Below are 21,296 nucleotides of genomic sequence, written 5' to 3'. Positions count from 1 at the left end.
TTTTGCCTCCCCTGTTCATTTTACCTCCTAATTTTTCTGGAGCTGGAGAGCATCAAAGCCCACTATGATGTTCCCTTGTTCTGTCGCACTCTGCAGATATGGTACAGCTGCAGTGCTCCACCACTAAATTGGTGGACAAGGCAATAATTTTTTATTAAATAATTTGTTTGCTGGTTAACCCTTTTTATATGTAATAATTTGACATTGCTGAGTGCTAGCAATATTATCCTGCTTGAAATACATTTAGAAATGCTAATTTCTCTCCAATCTCTAAATAAAAATCTTTTCGAAGATAAAAATATCGTTTTTTTTTTCATTTAAATAAATTTTCAAGTTAATCGCTGATTTTGAAGCTCTCAATATTACAATAAATTAATTGTTAAAAATACTTTAAAAAAATGGTAATTTAACCTAAAATTACGATATACTTTCTTTTTATTTCGTTATTGTTCACTTATTATTATTATTATTATTATTGTAAGAAAATTTTTTGGATCGTCTCACCAATCTTAGTTAAATTTGAGGGACGCAATTAAATAAATATAGAGCATTTCTAAAATTCCCAATTGTTGCCTCCTGGAGTATTCGTGACGGTAAAGAAATATAAAATTTAGCATCTTAGCATTATACGAAGATCCTGCACGAATAAAGATAAATAGAGAGGGTGAAATATTTATAAGCGACACTAATATTTTTACATGGAAAACCCCTAAAAAGGTGAAAAATCACGGGGCCTAGCGCATTTTGAATGAATCCACTATTGTTTGCAGTCGATTACAATTGAGACTCTTCCTTAGGGGGAAGACCTTAGCTTGATGTACATATTATAGAGTACATTACATGGTGGGAATACTAAGAATAACTATTGATGTGTTTGTTTGGTTGGAAGAACTGTAGTCGATGTACGATGTAAGCCAGAAGAATCGTAGTCGGTGGGTGACATAAGCTGGAAGGACCATAGTCAGCGGGCAACGGAGGTCGGAAGGACGGTGTCGGGTAGAAATCTGGCGACGAGCGAAGGTCCGTCGTCGGGTAGAAGTCCGAATTAAGTTGGTAGCTAGAGTTATGGTGCTCAGGAAAAACTCCAGAGTTACTTGGAGATCGAACAGAACTGCGGCGTCATTGGAAAGTCAGACAGAATTCCTGCGTCACTAGAATGTTAAGCAGAGTTCCGGCATCACTTGGTTGTCCAACAGAATTTTGGTGTCACTTGGGCGTCGGGCCGAATTCTGGCGTTAGTTGAGATTCGGGCAGAATTCCGACTGTGATCGATGAGGAATTTCTTCCTTTCTATCCTTCTCTTCTTCTCTCATTCTTCTTTTTTTCTTGCTTGGCTCCCCTCTCAAGAGAAATGAGGGGATATTTATAAATTTATGGAGTGGCATGGCTCGTAAATAGGTGAGAAAACAGGGGTAAATGGGGAGTGGTAGGATGGACGGCCAATATTGAATCCCTTATTCGTGTATCGTTTGTCAGACATTTGAAGATCTTAATGATATCAGAATTCGGCAATCTTGGGCTCGTAGGATCGTCTCATCGAGCCGCTCGATTCGATTATAAGCACGTCATATTTGGAAACTGTTTGGTAATTCAAATTATGGATTGAACCTTCCGAATGTGCTTTGGGTCTTCGAGATGGACACATTTGGGCTAGGATCGAGATGAATTTGGTGTCGTTGGGTTCATACTTCCAAGACAATCAGTTCGACTGTAAGTTTGCTGAAATTAGAGTTCAGATGATTCCAGATTTATTTTTTGAAATTTCCAACTTAATTTTTGCCTCAATATTCTTGCCCGATCAAGATAATTTTTTGATAATGTATCACCAATTATGTAATCTGTATGCTTTTTTAATAAGTTCGCAATCAAATAATTGAAATGTTGTAATCCAATAATTTGTTTTATTTATATTCATAATCTATCTCAACATTTTAACCTTTATCGATATGAAAAATTCTGTTACATTCAAGTCATTAATAAAAAATATATATAGCTTTATTCAATTTTAAAACTAATTAAAGAAAAATGAAAATGTTAATAAAAAATAACTTGGCACTGATCTCTTTTCTTTGCAGCCCAATCTATTGTTAATAACCATGCTTATCAGCAAAGAAATAACAAATAACTTTACCACGATAAAGTCTATAATACACCGATACTTCTTGTTAAGGAGATATATAATATTTGCCATGTTTTAGATACAGACATGAGTCTAATACTGTTCATATAAGTTTTGATGACGACCTCCAACATTATCTCAATTCATTCAAAGCCATATTCGTGTCTTATATTTTCAATAATTGATGTCTCAGATTTATATCACGTCATTAGAAAAATGAAATAAGAATATTTAGACAAAGAAATTGATTTAGATAGAGGCAACCATGACTCAACACCATTAAATCACAACATAAGAGTACTTAATCACAACTTCTAATCCCTCCTATGTAAATTGAATTAATGATAATATATAATTATAACATAATTATAGATAAAAGAAAAAAAATCAGAGAAAATTGTATATAATCTCAACCTATAGTAAATAAATGATAATTGCAAGGGGATGTTGATGTTAGCTAATAGTGGTTAAGAAGAGAAAGAAGAAAAAAATCAGAAATTAAAAGTGGACTATTATCTATGTGCTTATTGTGGTAGTTGTAAGTGCTCTAATTCTTTTAATATCTTATAAAGTGGCCCATTATATGTAAAAGGAGACATGATCAGTCTTATAATGCACATGTGAATGTTGGAAATATATTTTTATATAGAGGAGCTTAGATCTTGCACTATTGAGAAGAGGCGTGTAAGTCAATCAAGCGACTCATAAGTTAAGTTTAGGCCAACCTCGACTCGACTCGTTAGCTCATGATAGACTCCTAAAAATATTAAAATTAAGTTCGAGCCAGCTAAAACTCGATTAATTAGTCAAGCCCAAGCTCAAATTAGGACAACGCAAGCTCGGCTCGACTCATTTATAACCTTAGTTGGGATAGAGAATGCATGAAAAAGATTAATCTTCTTTCCACTAATGATTAGTAGTGTAGATAAAGGTTTCTAACAATATAGAGGATTCCAAGTTGGAAGTCAATGATCTCATATTATAATAAAAGAACATTTTAATAAAATTTCCTTAAAATCCAATGGCTTAATTAACCTATTGATGTCCCTTTGTGATTGTTTAAAGACACTTTAAGCTAGCTTAACATATTGGATAATCAGTCACTAATCCTTGTTGTTTAGTGAGGGAAACCTAAACCTCCCATCTTTATCAAGAAAAGTTGGATCCATGATGGTTGTGGTTCTCACAAAGTAGATTACTTTTGTAGGGTATTTTCATTGCTTTGTTGGAATAAAAAATAGGTTTTTATAAGGGCCCAATGGGATTGAAACATGTGAGGCTTACGTGATTTCTTTGTTCCAAGTGTTTGCTTTTGTTATTCTATTTCAAAAGATCAATAGCAGGGGTGTCAATATTTGATACGACACGAAAATCCGACCCGAAAAATTCGGGTTGAACCCATCCGATTTCAAAACGGGTCGGGTTCGGGTTCCAGAAATCGACCCGTTTAAAAAACAGGGGTTCGGGTTGACCCGGCGGGTTCCGGGTGAACCCGCCAACCCATTTAACTTAAAAAAAATCCGATTTCAAAACGGGTCGGGTTCGGGTTCCAGAAATCGACCCGTTTAAAAAACAGGGGTTCGGGTTGACCCGGCGGGTTCCGGGTGAACCCGCCAACCCATTTAACTTAAAAAAAAATCAAATTTCCCGCCTCTGCCCACTGCCCGCGCCAGCTGCCTGCCCACTGCCCAGCAGCGCGCCTGCGCTGCCCGCCCATTTCTAATTATTATTATTTAATGTTGATGATAGAATATGATGTATGACTACTGTATGTGATTAGTAAAGCAATTAAATTAATAGAAATTTTAATATGCCAATTTTTTCTAATCACCTCCCTCTTACCACAAGTTCTCTTACTTTCAATGATAGACTGTATAAGAGGATGAAAGAGCTATAGTGCAGCCCGGGGGCGGGCATGCACTGGCCGACCATCTTAATTTTTTTTTTTTAAAGTTTAAAATCCATATTTAAAATCTTATAAAAATAAATTTAACCTAATAAAATGCAGCAACTTTTAATTTTACGATTTGCATTCTCGTTTAGTGGAGAAATTATTATGTGCGGTCATCAGTCCGTCCGAAGGCCAATCAAGACGCATCATGTCATCCGATACACAGTGGTTGTATTGGAGACTTGGCGCGTCATGATTGACCTCCGGAGGCCATCTGGTGACCGCACGTAATAATTTCACCTTTGAGTGAGTCTCCTCTCTCTCTCTCTCTCTTCCCATGACTCTGTCATTATGATAATCAAAATCTCTTTAATGAAAAATTTCTGAAAGTGAAATTAATAAATTAGTGTCCTGTACGCTATCGAGAGAAGGGTTGCAATTTTTATTCAGGTTAGGATATTCATATTCAGATCACAATATTATTATTTTAATGTATTCTTATATAAATAAAATTCATATTTCTAAAAGATAAAATCAAATGGTTCAGACCATTACATTTTTTTTTTAATTTATAATATTATAAGTTAAAATTTTATAATAACAACTCTTATAAGAAAATTTAAAATCATCAATATTGCTGCTAAGTCTTGATTAAAAAGATTAAGAGTATTTTTAAAATAAATAATTTGTGCCCATAAAAAAAAATCCTGGTTCCATCACTGAATTCAAATATCATAGATCTAAATACAAAAATCTTATGCAACATATCTTATTTTATTGATTGAAAATTTAGGGTTCGTTTGGGACAATTTTCGTATTATTTTTATAAGTAAGTTTCTAGTATAAAATTTTACTTTTCATACTAGAAAGCTGCTTTAAGAAGTAATAAGAAAGTCATCCCAAACAAAGCCAAGGACGGCTTCCTTATTGATTCTTGAAATTTTTATGCTAGAAAGCTGTTTCGAGAAGCAATAAGCTTAACAATGCTAATGTGGATCTCTTGGCCCTATCAATTAATAACCTTTACAAAATCTAAAAAAAAAAAAAAAAAACCTTTACAAAATCTAAGGATTTGTGCCCCATTTGCTCGCAAGAATTTCATTCAATTCAGTTCTCCTCTACAGAGGAGATAGGTTGATATGATTTTTTATATACCTCACTTAATATAACAAATATATTATTTTCATGTAAACCTGTGGTCTCCAATAAGAAAAGAATTCTGTTTATAATAAGAAAACTCATTTAAAAATAATGATAATAATAATAATATGTAATTAAAAATAAAATTTTCTAAATGCCCTTAATGAAATAATATAAACTATTAGACATTATTATTAAGGATTTATTTGGAACAACTTTTTTAATGTTTTTTAAAACAATTTTTAGTACAAAATACTCTGCATCAAAAAAAAAATTGTTCTAAAAAAGTTGCTTTAAAAAATAATAAGAAAACTATCACAAATTATGTCTAAGGCTTCGTTTGGGATGACTTTCTTACTGCTTAAAATAATTTTTTAATATAAAATTTTTAATTTTTATACTAAAAAGTTATTTTAAGAAATAGTAAAAAATCCGTGGGCTTCATTTGGGACGGCTTTCATAATGTTTCTTAAAGTAGCTTTTAAGTACAAAAAAATTAATTTTTGTACTAGAAAGCTACTTTAAGAAAAAGTATGAAAGCCATCCCAAATGAAATCTAAGGCTTCTTTTGGGACAGCCTTTTTACTGCTTCTTAAAGTTGTTTTCTAGTACAAAAATTTAAACTTTTGTATTGAAAAACTGCTTCAAGAAACAGTAAAAAAACCATCCCAAATGAAGCCTAAGTCTGCATTACATATGGATTACTTTCGTGAGACAAAAATTATGCTTCATAACTAAGCAATGGAGTAAATAATATAATAAAAATCAGTTTAGAAAGTTCCATAAAAACCATTGACACCTTTTAAACAAACTAATTCATGGCAACGGAACTTCAAACAGTTACAGGTTTTGCTCATCCAGGCCCTTAATGAAAGGCCCACACTCCGTTCTAAAACTTTGATATATAAGCCCATTTAAATTAACGGCGGATATGACCATGCTGAGTTTACTTAAAGTTACGGCCCATAATTAAAATATTCTTCCCTCTCTTGCAAAGCAGCCTGATCTGAACTTCGTAACATAATGAATTTCCCTTGTCCTTTTTTATTCTTTCAACTTGTGACCTAAATTTTGGATCGTTTAATTAAGAGGTGTTTCGAACATAGTCTAATGAACTTTGAATTGGGTTGACCAAGGTTTTTTTTTTTGGGACAGCTTTTTTGCTGCTTCTCAAAACTGCTTTCTAGTAAAATTCTAAAAAAGCTACTTTAAGAAGCAATAAAAAAACTGTCCCAAGTGAAGCCTAATGCCTCGTTTGGGACGGCTTTCTTTCTGCTTATTAAAGCGGCTTTTTAGTACAAAAAATAAAATTCTTGAACTAGAAAGCCGCTTTATGAAGTAGTAAGAAAGCCGTCCCAGACGAAGCCTAAGGCTTTATTTGGGACGACTTTCTTACTACTTAAAATAATTTTTTAGTTAAAAAATTAAAATTTTGATACAAAAATATTGATTTAAGAATCAATAATGAGCATGTTTGCCTTCATTACTTTGAGAAGCAATAATGAGCATGTTTGCCTTCATTATTAATGCCAAGTTAGTCTTCCTCTAGCCAATAAGACTTTCTTCACTAAAAATCAAATCAATTTGGCTTTGTTCATTACACCTTTGTCTTATCTTAAAGACCTATATAAAGTCATCATAATTTTGTTATGACTATTTCATCCATGTCTCTTTCACTTTAAGCACCTGTTTTAAGAGTTTTAGAGATACAAAAATTGTTATCTTATAATAATAATAATAATAATAATGAAAGTTCATCCATAATTTATTTCCATTTTAATTTTTCATGATTCATCCATATATAATTCTTCATCATGTGATTAATTAGCCTATTTGATTACAAGTTTTTAATTCTTAAGTCATGGGGTCTATAACACTGATAGATAAAGACCACCCTATTCCTAATACTAACTTATTCACCTCTTCCTTTATTAAATTATTTGTTTTTGATTTGACCATCCTTGCTAGTTAACTTATTATAAATAAAATATATATTGTGGCGTGCAAGATAATTATTCCATATTATTTGAAATTCAATTCAATTTAAAAAGAAATAACATTACTAAAGAAATAATAAGTATTTCCAACAAATTTTCTATCTAAAAATTAAGACTTCATTTGGGATAGTTTCTTCTTACTTTTTGATGTAGATTTTTAGTACAAAAATATCTTGAACTAAAAATTTTAGTACTAAAAAACTGCATTAGAAAGCACTAAAAATGTTGTTGCAAATGAAACCTAAGTGAACACAATAACTTTGTTACTATTAATTATTACTGCACATTCGTCTTCTTTTTCAATCATTGAGCTGCTTGTAGTCAGATTTAGGAGAAATTGTTATGTGCGAAGTCCAGAAGTAGCTCTACGTCCGGACTCAAATTACATGTTGACATGTGAATTTTTAATATTTATATTAAATGCTGGCACTTAGACTAGTGCAGCCTAATGACTCAACTCGGTTCAGACATGCCTTTTGTGTTTCAAGATGTGATAATTTTAAAATCAAGGCATACCAAACGTCCCAAGCATTTCATTGTCGAATAAGGATCGCTCTCTTCTTCTAGTAAGCTGATTTGTAAGGTCAGATTTATCTCCATAGTGGCACTATATCGATGGATATGAAGAAATGGCAAAGCTATATATTCTATTTGTGGTTTATCGTAATATAGTTGTGTTTAGGGTTTAGAACATTCGAACTTTTTGCTCTGCTACAAACCGGTGAATGTAGTTCGATTATGTGCATTTATATTTGAATTTAGGGAAATTAACTTAAAGTTATTACAAATATTTCTTTTCAATTTTTTTTTTTTTTTGGTGAAAATTGGAAAAGGGTCCCATACATTTAATATAAAGCAAGAGGAAATTTGTGATCATATAAAAAGTCCTTATTCTTGGAGATGAAATAGGAGGAGAATGAGGTGTGAATGAAGATGCGTGGACATAAAGGGGATTGGAGTTGACATTTTCAGTGCGCCTCACAGTTATAAGCTTTTCATGGAGTTCTTAGTGGAGACTGTAGAGGGAGAGCTGACCATATTGAAGTCTCTGATTAATTGTTTATTTTTTTCTCTTTTCTCCAACATATTTAACTTTTTTATTATGATAAAGAAATGTTAACTCTATAGCGGCATTTTCTAAATCCTTCAAACAATAGAGTGCTGAAATGGCCAACAAATAAGCCAAGAAAGATGAATTCTGATCTTCAATTGTTGCTATCCAGATTTAACAACTTAACCACCAGCTTAGCTGATGCTGACAAATTTCTATATTTCTAAGCCTCTTTTTATTGTCATATTTCTGAAAAATCAACATGGAAGATAAGGTAAGCCGGCCTAACTTTCTATGTCATTTATCCTCCAAATATTTCCTACCTCTTATTTCTCCCCTACTTACTTCCCACCACAGACCAACTCTTCACATTCTTCCACAACACTTAGCCTCATCTATTTGCAGGAGATTCCAATTCTTATATTTTGTTGAAACTTATTTGAGATCAGCCAGGACCAAAAGTCTGAGCTTTTTGACTGAATATGATTTGATCATTATAATAGTGATGAAGAAAGTCTTCAAGACTCCAAATAGAAGATATGTGCGATGAGTGAAAGATTGCTAGGAGTATCCGCACATAGCAATAATGTTGATAATCTTTGCGGTGGCTCTGCTCCTTGCCGGCATCGTCGTGGTGGTTATGATTCATCTGTGTGTGGTTTGGCAGACAATTGGGAGGTTCAGCAACCTTGCAGAAGCTGAAGACCACAGAAACTTGATCAAAGGGGTGTCGGCCGAAGAGCTCAAGAAGCTCCCTTGCTATGACTACAAGGCTGGGGTGAAGGGAAGGGGAAGTGAAGCAGAGTGTGCGGTTTGTTTAGAAGGTTTTCAGGTGGGTCAAAGGTGCAGGCTATTGCCTGTTTGCAGGCACAGCTTTCATGCAGACTGTGTGGATTCTTGGCTGATGAAGACTGCAATTTGTCCAATTTGCAGGAGTAGAGTGAGGGAAAGGGTATGTGGTTCGGTCGCTGGCGATCGGCGGAGGGATGAGTTGGAGTTGCAGGAAATTGCAGTGGTTGAGTCTGGAGCTCCACCACCTCTTCACGGTTCTGCTGCTTTATTATAGATGAATGGAGTGATACCCTTGGGCTGTTCTTACTTTGCTGTGTAATGAAACAACTGTATATAGTTCAATGAGTTCTGCAAAAATTTCTATTTCCATTCTAAAAAAAAAAAGAACTTTGGTTTGCGGAAATTGATTGCAGGTAGTCTGCACTTTTTTTTTTTTTTTAGAACGGGTATATATCCGCTGTAAGCGGCGTAACTAATCCCTCCGCGGAATCTAACGAGGCCATTCACTGGCATCGGGCTCACATTTGTGTTGCCCAACTGAAAAGTCGAGGAAGTAGTAGAGGGGATTCGAATCCGGAATGGGAGGTTCCCAACTGTGCTCGCCCAGCAACTACCCTAAACCTCCGTGGGTAGTCTGCACTCTCACTATTCATCTTCTTCCATCGGTGTAACAATTTTAGGGGTCGGCAGTTGATTTGCTCTATATAGAATATATTGCTTAGTTTGGTTAGTCTGCTGAGTACGATTGGGAACCCAATAATCCGAATCCTACAACCCGTACTCAAATCTCCTCGAGCAACAGCTCCTCTTAAGTGGAGCTCGATCAAGTGATGGTCAGTGTTTTTGGGATGGGTGCCTCTTCTAGGTCAGCTTAGGATTAGTCACACCGTCAAGCACCCTTTCGGGGGTGACAGCAGGTGGATACCCTATTCAAAAAAAAAAAAAAAAAAGAATATACTGTCAACTGCATACAGCTAAGTCCAGACCTGATTACTCTTTCTTCGCAACTGATTGATCAGTGGAGAAAATAAAATTATTTGACTGTGCTTCACCAGCAAAAAACACTATGCAGGTTTTTTTTCCCCTTTGGAACGTTGATTTTTAAGACATAAATTAGTTACATATGGAAAGAAATAGCTTAGGGGCTGTATCAGTATTTTGAATTCATATATCTTAAAACTATAGACTAAAATAAATACAATATATTTTAATGATTTGAATCATTTAATTATTCAAAAATAAATAAAAAAATAACTTAAGCAGAGATGAGTTTTTATAATAATTTAAATGTTTACTATATAAGTAAGTGACAATAATTAATTTTTTCTCCATCAATATTTTTTTTTATTTAATAAGAGATCATATCATCATATATTTTAAAAATAAAGTAATTATCTATGCTAAGTATATATTAGAATTAATAAGGTAGTTCCAATTGATCTCTTTCAAAGCAATAATGAAGCATGTGTTAGTGTTAGTATGTGTGAAAAAAAAAGTGTTAGTATGTGTGGAATCTGATCTCAACTCAGTTTGTCAAAGTGTGCAAAAATTTGAAAAAAAAAAAAGATAAAATAAAATTTTGCACGCTAGCAAACGGCAACCGCCTAAACCACCAACAATCACAACCATCGTAATCTTCCATGGGCCCCCATTATTGTTGAATAAGATATTATTTTTAATATATTACATAGTATTTTATTTTATGTTAAAACATTACAGGAAAATCATACATTACCGACGGATTTTTCCAACAAAAATCACTATTAATTTTTCCAATTTATTTGCAAGTTTTCGGTGAAACCCGTGTAGAAAACATCATGCGAAGGGTTTTTTTCCGCTAAAAATATTTCTGAAATTTCCAGCTGTTGATAGCGGCGGATGGAGCAACCAATTGGCGCTAATTGCCTCCGAAAATTTTCTGTGACATTGCACCATCGGAACTACCAGACGGTAATTTCCACGTGGTGTTCCGCTGGAAATGCCAAAAATTGTCGACAGTTTTTTGCCCTTTTCCGTCGCATCACTGCCTCTCGCGATAATGAAAGTTTCTGACAAAAATTATGCTGGAAAGTTGCCAGAAATCTGTAGTAATGCGAAAAAAAAAAAAAAGACAACTTCTTATTATTCCACTAAAACATTTACAAAAAAAAAAACTTGCAGTAATTTATACAAGTAAACAGAAATTGATATTTCATCTTCACCAACATTGCTAATCAAAATATAATAAAATCATTTAAATCATATAATATGTATATATAATAGTTAACATTGCTAACAACTTCAAAAAATTTCTTTATTTCTGTGTTAGGTGGCTCTTCCATATGTTCTCTTAAATTCGGACATGCTACATCAAAAAAAAGTTTTCATATGTTCTATTAATTTGATCTTCGTCCATTGTTTTAGAAGTTCTGGATTAACTTGCATGAGTATCTCTATATGTCTCGTACTCTCTAAGTGAGATCCAAAATCAATATCCTTAAACAAATCCACTAAAATATAAATCAACCATAACATCCTCGGATTTTTAAAAAAGCTTAATTTTTGTGCTTCTAGCATGAATATCTAAACATTTCATCCAACTTAAACTATGGTAGTTGACATACGACATGAATGAAAGAATCAACTCCATCAATAAATTCAAATGTCAATGCGTTTGCCCTGGTAGTAATTTGTTGTACATCAAATACCTCTCCTCTTGGATATTCATATGGATGTTGAATTAATAATCCTAAAATAGAACAAATTTACAAAAATCAGTTATTTTGATGTGCAACTCCAAGGGTATACAATGCTTAGGTATCCAAGTCTACATAATCACTTTCATTAATCTTATAAATTGTTCATTTTATAACTAACGAATCACAAAAAACCTAAACCCGGAAATCCAAAACGTCTCAATGACAAGTTAGTAAACTCTAAACATTTAAAAACACATATAATCATAAGTATTTTCATTCTAACATCACTCAAATTCTTCCATACATCACCCAAACTCATGTATAATTAGGGGTGTCAATTTCGGGTCACGGGTCGGGTTCGGGTCGAACCCGAAATTGACCTGGTACTATCGGGTCAACCCGAACCCAACCCGTTTTTGAAAACGAGTCAGTTTTCCTGACCCGAATCCAACCCTCTTCGAGTTCGGGTCAACCCAACACGACCCGAATGACCCGTTTCCAGCAAAAAATTGCTAGTTTTCGGGTCAAAATTGGGTTTTCGGGTCAAAGGGTTAATCCGAACCCGACCCGATTTTTGAAACGGGTCGAAATGTTAAACCCGAACCCGACCCGTTTCGAGTTCGGGTTGACCCTAACCCGAAATTTTCGGGTCGGATTCGAGTCGGATTTTCGGGTCGTGTCAAATATTGGCACCCCTAAGTATAATTACCCTTTAATGTCTACTCCAAAAATTCATCACATAACCCTAAACCCTAATAAATTAGTTTGTGCACCAAAATAAATGAACAAAAAGCTCTATAAATATTTACTATACAACAAGATCTACGAAGTTACAACATTGAGTTTAAAAAATACTCTAAAGTCGGAATAACACGTATTCAAATAGTTCAAATTGCATTAAAATCAAAAGAGTAAAGAGAACGAGTTTTACTTTTAAGTCTTGAAGAAATGGAGAGAAATGAGCAAGAAATCACTTGGATCAGCAAATGGGGGCAGAGCAGCTGTCGACTTCGTCTTTGGGCGGAAAACTGTGAAAATGATGAAGAGAGTTGTGTTAGGGCAAAATAGGGCCGACATTTTCTATCAGTTTTTTTTAGCAAAAATAAATATTTATCAGTGGCAGATAATCCAACGAAAAAGCGACAGGAGGAGCAACAACCAACATAATTTTTTTTGCTGGAATTTCCCGCGATAAAACCGAAGGTTTTTATCAGCAATTTTTTCGCCGATATTAAATGATTTTCCTGTAGTGAAATATATACAAAATAAAATGAAATTAAAAATAAATGTTAAATAACAAAGATAACCATGGGGGCCTTAAGAATTTAATTTTAAAAAATAGTGTTTTAAGGGAAACATATGAGTATTGATTTTAATTAAAAGAATGAACCTAAATATATGTTAAAAACTTGCCAAAATTGTTTAGGTATATATATAAGGTTAATTTGGAATAATAATTAAATAATTAATAAAAATAATTAGATGGAGCATTTTTATGTTAGAATATTCTTAATCTACTTTTAAGTCAATCTTAGGAAATATTTAAATTTATTAAAAGAGATTTTGGCTAAAACAAAATGTGAGGTTGAAAGATAAGCTTTTCTCCTGCAAGAATATTTACTAGAGAAATTATTACGTGTGGAGTCCGAAAGTAGTTCTGGGTCAGACTCCAATAAAATCATGATATGTGGATTTTTATAATATTTTTATTTTCTTTTTTTTTCCTTGACAGCCCGATGACCTGACCTTGTGCAGAGGTGATAGTTTTGACTTTTTGAAAAAGGCTTTCACCAACCTGCTCAAAATTAGGGTTTAGGGTTGACACTCCGTTTTAAAAAAAGAAAACCCTCGAAAGCTCCTCAATATTTAGCATTTTAGCGGAATAAAGCTTTTGATACATGCAGAGAAGAAAAAACGAGAAACAACTGATGAAGATGGAGACTAGTTTAGGAGATGACATTGCATTCTTTGATGAGATGACATGCTCACAGGACATTGCAGTTTCACATCTATGCGAACGTCCAGGAAAACTTGAAGATAACAAAACTACATCAAACTGTGGAGAGTTTACGATATGAAACAGAAGTTAATTAAGTTAGTTAGATGTATTGTAGGTTTTAACTTATCGGTAAATTTCAAACTACTCTGAAGTTTTACTGTGTTTTCTAAAAATGTATAATGTTTAGGGTGTATAGACATGTTAATTATGTGTTTTTCCTCCAATGAAATTTTTTTCCTAATTTGTAGATTGAATTTTTACAAAGGGAATTTTATTGGAATGTTATGTGTACCTTATACACACTGTTTATTGCCTGTAAAATGCTTAAATGCACGTTGTGTATAATTTCCCTTGTACACAATGTGTACAAGAAAAAAAAAATAAATATATAATAAAAATTCACGCGTACAATCCAAGTGTAATGATTTCATTGGAGTACAGATGCATAGCTACGTCTGGATTCCATTAATTAATTTATTAATTAATATTTAATTACATATTTTATAATAATTTTATTTATTTAATCATTTAAATAGGATATCAATTGAACCAAATGATTCCTAAAAATTTGGACCAATTCAACGGTTGGCCAATTGAACCGACATTTCGAAACTTCGAATCAGTTCACATCGATTTGATGTTGAGCCGATTTTTATGGTGAATCAAACCGGCCATATGACCAGTTCACAGTTGAACATGTCGATCTAGTCAGTCTAGTCCGATTTTTAACACCATGGTTATAACACAACTCAAATGATTCTAATGACAACAAAATAATATGAATTCTTCCATCACTGACACTAATTCATAACTTCTAAGAAGAATAGCAAAAAAGTGCCTTGCTGGCCTACAAATCCAGCCGTTTGGCTAGGACAATCAACACATTTTATAAGGAATTTAGTGTGTTAAACAAGGAGAATCAACCTCTTGACAGTATTAACATTTATAATGCATAATTAATCAACTCCTTTTTATATTATACTTATTTTAAAATAAATTTAATAATTATAAAACTCAGCTTAATAAATTTGAATCCGGTTTGTTTGTCCATCTTGCTATCAGCTACATATTTCTGAAGTGCGACGAAGACATTTGAATTTTATAACTTTTACTAGTTTCAGTCTTGGCATATTCCAAGATTACTTCTTCTCCCTTCTCTCTCTAATGCAGCCAAATGCTTCAACTAAAACAGAGCACTGCAAGAACTAATACACTTAACTCCTCTCTCCTTTGAATTGGCAACTCTCTCCCTTTTTTTTTTTTTCATTTGGCCGGCAATCCTTCCCTTCTTCCATCACTATACCAAAACCTTACGATACTTCCCTAACAAATTTTCCATATGAGCATCTCATATTTCAAGGAGAAAACATAGATGTGAGACTAAAATCAGTCGCTTTCTGGCAGAAATTTGCACAAGAAAGGTAACGGCTCTTATTTTGACAGTATTTCTCGGTCTTCAATGGCTTTGATGATTTTTTTCATCTATTTATTTGCAGTGACAGTATTCAAAGTGCAAGATGATAGGTACATTATTAACATTTATGGCCTTTGTTTTGATCTTAAATTTAGTTTGTTTTTCATAACAATTTGACATTCCTGCTAACAGGGAATTTTGTGCTTATTGGGATCATTGCAATTGCCGTAACTATAATAGCTGTTGCATCATTGTATTTACTGAAAAGGAAATCTAGGAAAGTTCCTGCAAAGGAGATTCATGCAATTCATTCAATTTCTGGTAATTCGCTGTAGAAATTTTCATTATATGCTATCTTTTGGAGAATTATTCTGTTTGACACTCTATGAAGCTTACTCTTAAGAAAAAAAAATCTGTAGTTTCTGAAGCGCTGATGCTTCAAGAGAATGACTGTAAGGAAATTCCTATCAAAGAGATTTATGCTGCAACCAACAATCTACATATCCATAACTTTATTGGTCAAGGCGTCGCTGGTAAGTTCTTGGTATAATAAAGAAGAAATATTACGTTAATAAATAGTAAAAAATTTATATTGCAAACAAGTTGGCACAATTGATAATTTAGATATAGTCAAGATTCATATTTCATTTAGAACAATCATTTTTCTTCACCTTTAACAGAATAAAGATGCCACTTAATGCACATTAACACAATCTATCAGTGAAATCAAAAATTTTCTCCAGCTTTAAGAATTAATTATGTTGGAATGGCATCCTGAAGTAGTTGGTCACCTTTGCCATAAGACCTTTAGTTTGTTTAGGCTTCATTTGGGATGATTTTCTTTCCGCTTTCTAAAGCAGCTTTTTAGTACACAAAAATCTTAAGTGTTATACTAAAAAACTGCTTCAGAAAGTAATAAGATAGTCTTCCCAAATGAAGCCTTAGTTGTAAACGCAGTCAGATTATCAACTAGCTCTTTGCATTTATCTTTTAAGCTTTATTAAGAAATTCTCTTCCATCTTATACTCCTTTTTTTCGTTTTGAATTAAGGAAAGGTGTATAAAGGTGTCCTTTCCAATGGATGGCATGTTGCAATTAAGCATATCGTTAAGGATGGGCAAGCTGAGACCTTTCTAAGAGAAGTTACTAGCCTTTCGCATGTTAGGCACCCTAACCTTGTGATTTTGCGAGGATACTGTGAAAAAGAATTTGAGTGCTTCCTCGTTTACGAGCTGTGTGGGAATGGCAGTCTTTCTGAATGGCTTTTTGGTACTTCAACTGGTTTTATGCAAGACTCTGCTTAAGATTGTTTCTTGCATTTTCTTGCATTTACTGATGCTGTTTATATCATATAATAGGAAGGGAAAAAGTTCTTTCATGGCATCAGAGACTTAAGATAGCTATTGGCAGTGCTCGTGGCCTTCATTTCCTCCACACATTTGAAGGAGGGTGCATAGTTCACCGTGATATCAAGGTTAGGGCATCTCCAACCGAAAAACCCATTTTCCACTCTAAAATGCTGTAAAACTTCAAAATGTTGTAATTCATCTCCAATCAAACTGTATTTTTTTCTTCTTTCAAGCGCTTTCTGCGAAGGTAGCAATCTCTCTCATCTTTCACGCGCTTTTCTCCTCTTTCGCCTCGTCTTCGACAAATTCAGGAAACCAATTTTTTTGTGTAGGTGAATAGTGCGACCCCAATATTTTAGGGTTTATTGACGTCGTACTGTTCACCTACCAAATTTTGGTGTGAGATTTGGAGTTTGAATGCAGCGAATGGATGACAACATACGGTGGTATGCAGTTCGGTTGGAGATGACCTCAGTAGCAATTGTGTGGTACATGCTGACTTCTTGTTGAATATGCGTACTCTGAAAGTTGCATTCTTCGTATTGCGTATGAGCTTTCTGGATATTTAGAAAAAAATTATTACTTAAGTGTTTTGAAATGATTTAATCAATACTTTTTCCACTTCTGTTTATCTACATCTTAAATTTGATAGTATTATAAGAACTAAGAAGTGCTAGATTTCTAGTTACATTTGTTTTTTTACTAATCATACCTGAAGAATATAACCATGAGATTGGTTCCTTTAGTAAACTTCGGTAAACTTTTCCTTTGATAGCAATCATCCTGATTCTAAGTGATCAAATTTTATACTAATCCTAACCACATAGGGCCATTGCAGCCAACCAACATTCTCCTAGATGACAACTTCGAAGCCAAACTTTCTGACTTTGGCTTATCCAAATTCATAGACGTTGGGGTCTCTCATGTCAGCTCTGAAGTAAGAGGAACCTTTGGCTATGTCGACCCTGAATACAGACAAAACCACCATGTAAATGCAGCAGGAGACGTTTACAGCTTCGGGATGGTTCTGCTCCAGATTATCTCAGGGAAAAGAGTGATTGGTCTGGACATAACAATGCCAGCTTCATTGCACCAAATGGTGAGCTGAAGAGATCAAGTGCTTTGGTTTTTATGTCATAACAAAATGACATATTTCTGCTAACATATTACTATCATCTTCAGGCTAAGACTGTTATGAACGGAGGAAACACTGCAGAATTTGTAGATCTAAGAATGAATGGAGAATTCTCAATGGAGGCTTTCAACCTGGTTCTCAAAGTCGCCATCTCTTGTACTGCCCACAGGCTACAGCGGCCATCAATGGGGGAAGTTATTAAAAAGCTAGAGAAAGCCCTGGAAATTTCAGCAAGAAACAATGAAGCTTTTTCTGTAAGCTTTGCGTGATCTCGAGTACAACTGAACTGGCACTTTGCTGATAGGATCTGTACTGCTACAAGAAAGAGCTACTTTGTAATGTGAATGTAAATTATGAAAGTGGAGGATGCGAAATAGCTTCTGTGTCTTCTTATAGAAGATCTGCTAAATGTTTTTTTGCTTTGCCACTTTTGAACATTCTGATAGATATTAGATTGATTAAACCATTGTGGGTGCAACATATCATCATGTAGACCATGCCATAAAAGCTGCAATATTATTTAGGCAAGAGGATGCATGAACTTGTAGGAGATATTATTTGCTTTTCCTAAAACTCTTAAGAGAACATGAAACTAAAAAGAAAAGAAAAAAATATCATACAAAATTAATGTGTCAATATTATGCAGAAATGCCACTTGCTGGGTGCCAGTGAGGATTTATTATTCTGTGCGGAGTCCGGAGAGCGTCCAGAGACCAATAAAAATGCGCCACGTCACCCTATTGCTAGGTACCCGTGCTCGGTACCGCTGGGTACCCAGCGCTTAACCGAACGGTTCTCCCGTCCGGTGTCCGCACAAAATAATAGCTCGTTGTCAAGCTGCTTTGCTCACGAAGCAAGGTTGTAAAATCCATATTTAAAAACCCTACTAAATTCAACACAAAAATATTTGTATTAAAATGTTCATAAATTCAGGCCAGGAAGGTCCAACCTATTTGATATTTCTCAAATAACTTGAAGTAATTACAGCTAAAATATATATATTCTTTATCGGGCATGAATCTCAAGGCAAATTCTAATTGGAAACTTCCGATATTAGATCTGAAACAATTCAAACTCCGATTTCGGAAAACTTATAGTCGAATTGACTGTCTCGAAGCAACGAACTCAACGACACCAAAATAAATCCAATCCGAACCCAAATGGGTCCAAATCGAAGGCCTGAAGCATATTTGAAAGCTTCAAAGAATAAATTGGATTATCAAATGATATCCAAATATTGAATGTTTATTGTCGAATCGAGCAGCTTGACAAGACAAATCCAACGAGTCCAAGATCATTGAATTTTGACATTATTAATGAACTTAAATACTCGATAAACAGTCTATAACCAAAGGAATCAATTTTGGTCATCCATCGAAAACACTCCCAACATACTATTAATTTTCTTCATATTTACTAGCCATGCAACTCCCAAAAAATTAGAAATAGACCCCCCCCCCCCCCCCCCCCCCCTTTTTTTTTCCCTCCCCATTCTTTACAATTAGGGGGGAGGGAAAAAAAATCTGAGATCTCGCTTGCCACCAAAATCCTCCTCAACCACCGTCCAGCCACCGACTGTCACCGAGCCTCTACCCGACCACCAACTATCGCCGCACTTCTTTCTGGCCACCGACATTCGCAGGACATCGGTCTGGCCACAGACTATTATCGGACCTCTGCCCTGCCACAAATCGTTGTCGGACTTCTGCCCTGCCACCGAACATTGTCGGACCTCTGTCCGGTCAACAGCCATCGCAGGAATTCTTCCAGGCCATCGATCATCATAGGGCTTTCACCCAACCACCATCCATCAACTGACTTCTATCTAATTACCAACTATTGTCTGACTTCTGCCCAACTTCCTAAACTATTATAATTTCTCCGTCTCCAAAATTAAAGGGTGAGTCAAGTTTTGTGGTTCATTCAAATTTAGTGTAATCATTTCAACTCAGTCTGGCTCATGGTTTTTTCTCTTTTTCAGGATTTTTCGCATAAAAATCATGGTGTTATATCTTCTTTGTTTGTGTGTTGAATAATCGTACAATACTAAGATGAGAAATTCCCTCACTCTACTGCCGCATATATTCTAGCTCGCAATAATATATATATATATATATATATAATTAACATGCAAAGTATGGGAAATTTTGGGAATTCTAATAGATGTAAGTCTCCTTCCAATTAGAATAGGACATTCGAATAGATGTAAGCCTCATAAATTTTCAATATAATGGGCCACTTTGCATATATTACAAGGTCATAAGACCTAACCGTTTTTGGGCAACTTACAATTGAATAGTGTTGCGTCCAGGAGTATTCGCGGCCTCGAGATTCGTGCCCAATCAAGATAATTTTTTGATGACGTATCAAATAGTAAGCCCCTTCATGATTTATAATCGGTCATTCCAATGATTATAAGTGTTAGGTGTTGGTCCAGTTTTAGGATAATTGTTCCTAGTGTCCATTGTATTCTCATAGTGTTATAAATAGAGAGGTTTGGAGTGCCATAAAGGTATGCCCCATATAATAAGCCAAATTGAATAAAAGAATAAGAATTCATGTAGCTCCTCTCTCCCTCTCCTCCCTTCCCTCTCACTTTCGTCCAAGAATTCCTCCAAGAAATCTTAACAAGTTGTATCAGAGGCTCATTGAGGCTATCTCGAGGTGAAGGAAGGTTCTTGCAATCAAAAAGGGAGATGAGAGGTCTACGGTCGGGCTGAGGCAAAGGCTCACAGCCGTGAGCGATGGTCGCATGTAATTCAAGCACACGAGGCGTGAGCTGCAACGCGGAGCATGCAAGAGCAGATGCATGTACGTGTTTGTGCTTATTACAGGATTAATCGCAGACGCACATACAGTTTGATGTCAAGAAATATATATATTAATTTCTTGGACAAGAACCTTCCTCCGCCTCAAGATCACCTCAACGAGGTTCTGATATCACTTATTAAGATTTCTTTGAGGAATTCTTGGACGAAAGTGAGAGGGAAGGAAGAAGAAGAATATATATATATATATATATATATATATATGAATACAAGAATCCTTTATTCCTTATTCAATGGGATTATTATAGCATTTTAACCCATATCAACCTATGCTTGATTTATAGTCATTTACAAGTAAAGTGCCAGCTTGTGAATCAACTAATATAAAATCAGACCAATATATAATAATCTTCACATTTGTCTGATTTTACGATTAAAAAACCTCATGTTTACAAGAACCTTGTGCTTGCAATAATCTGACCTACTCCCTACGCTAACGACATGAGAAAACCTCCGAAACCGAGCCCCTGCTCGCTCTCGGCCTCCATTGTGCATTTTGATTTGCGGCTCCAACTCATGTTCCCGTACATTCTGAACCATGTACACCTATATCTGTCGTTGTTCCTCCAGTGACATGCATGCATGTGCCTTGTGTATTGCCTGCTCTTATGAGCTTCTGTCCCATGCATCAGCACCGAGCATCCTTTAGTTCACCTGAAATCCTCAGGCACCCGTGCATACTCTGACCTGTAACTTCACAAGAGCCACCTGTCTGATCTTGAGGTTCTTGATCATGTCATATTGTCTCCGCTGCTATGACACACCAAATCAAATCGAAACTAATCACGATCTACTGGTATTTTGACATAGAAGCTCAACCTCAAAAGTTCTAAACAAATATTTAATCAAGCAATAAACAAAAATATCCTACCAGTTTTCTATCTTATATGCTCGCTGCAGATG

The 21,296-nt window shown here is 34.7% G+C and overlaps 2 protein-coding genes across 3 annotated transcripts; both read left to right on the top strand.

Moving 5' to 3' along the window:
- The first annotated feature begins 8,459 nt into the window (after positions 1-8,459).
- LOC110114499 (RING-H2 finger protein ATL56) lies at positions 8,460-9,398 on the top strand. Its single transcript, XM_020847403.2, has one exon. It carries the CDS (start codon positions 8,785-8,787, stop codon positions 9,262-9,264), a length of 480 nt encoding a protein of 159 aa, XP_020703062.1. The 5' UTR covers positions 8,460-8,784; the 3' UTR covers positions 9,265-9,398.
- A 5,444-nt stretch (positions 9,399-14,842) lies between these two features.
- Positions 14,843-18,059, top strand: LOC110114500 (probable receptor-like protein kinase At2g42960). 2 transcript variants are annotated; one of them, XM_020847404.2, is made up of 8 exons: positions 14,843-15,088; positions 15,164-15,191; positions 15,274-15,402; positions 15,501-15,614; positions 16,132-16,350; positions 16,440-16,555; positions 17,269-17,529; positions 17,613-18,059. In XM_020847404.2, exons 2-8 carry the CDS (start codon positions 15,185-15,187, stop codon positions 17,832-17,834), a joined length of 1,068 nt encoding a protein of 355 aa, XP_020703063.1. In that variant the 5' UTR covers positions 14,843-15,088; positions 15,164-15,184; the 3' UTR covers positions 17,835-18,059. The 2 variants fall into 2 exon arrangements, with proteins under 2 accessions (XP_020703063.1, XP_028556808.1); XM_028700975.1 differs by lacking the exons at positions 14,843-15,088; positions 15,164-15,191 and having other exon boundaries at positions 15,277-15,402; positions 16,137-16,350.
- The last annotated feature ends 3,237 nt before the right edge of the window (positions 18,060-21,296 follow it).

This window comes from Dendrobium catenatum, unplaced genomic scaffold, assembly GCF_001605985.2.
Source record: "Dendrobium catenatum unplaced genomic scaffold, ASM160598v2 fragScaff_scaffold_1608, whole genome shotgun sequence".
Lineage (NCBI taxonomy): Eukaryota > Viridiplantae > Streptophyta > Magnoliopsida > Asparagales > Orchidaceae > Dendrobium > Dendrobium catenatum.
The sequence above is the reverse complement of the archived record's forward strand: the minus strand, read 5'-3'. Positions and strand labels throughout refer to the sequence as shown.

Excerpts from the sequence above, each read along its gene's own strand:
- LOC110114499 (XM_020847403.2), top strand. The coding sequence starts at position 8,785 with ATGTTGATAATCTTTGCGGTGGCTCTGCTCCTTGCCGGCATCGTCGTG.
- LOC110114500 (XM_020847404.2), top strand. Across the intron at positions 16,556-17,268 it reads TAGTTCACCGTGATATCAAG|CCAACCAACATTCTCCTAGA; the intron begins GTTAGGGCATCT and ends GGGCCATTGCAG. Across the intron at positions 17,530-17,612 it reads CAGCTTCATTGCACCAAATG|GCTAAGACTGTTATGAACGG; the intron begins GTGAGCTGAAGA and ends TATCATCTTCAG.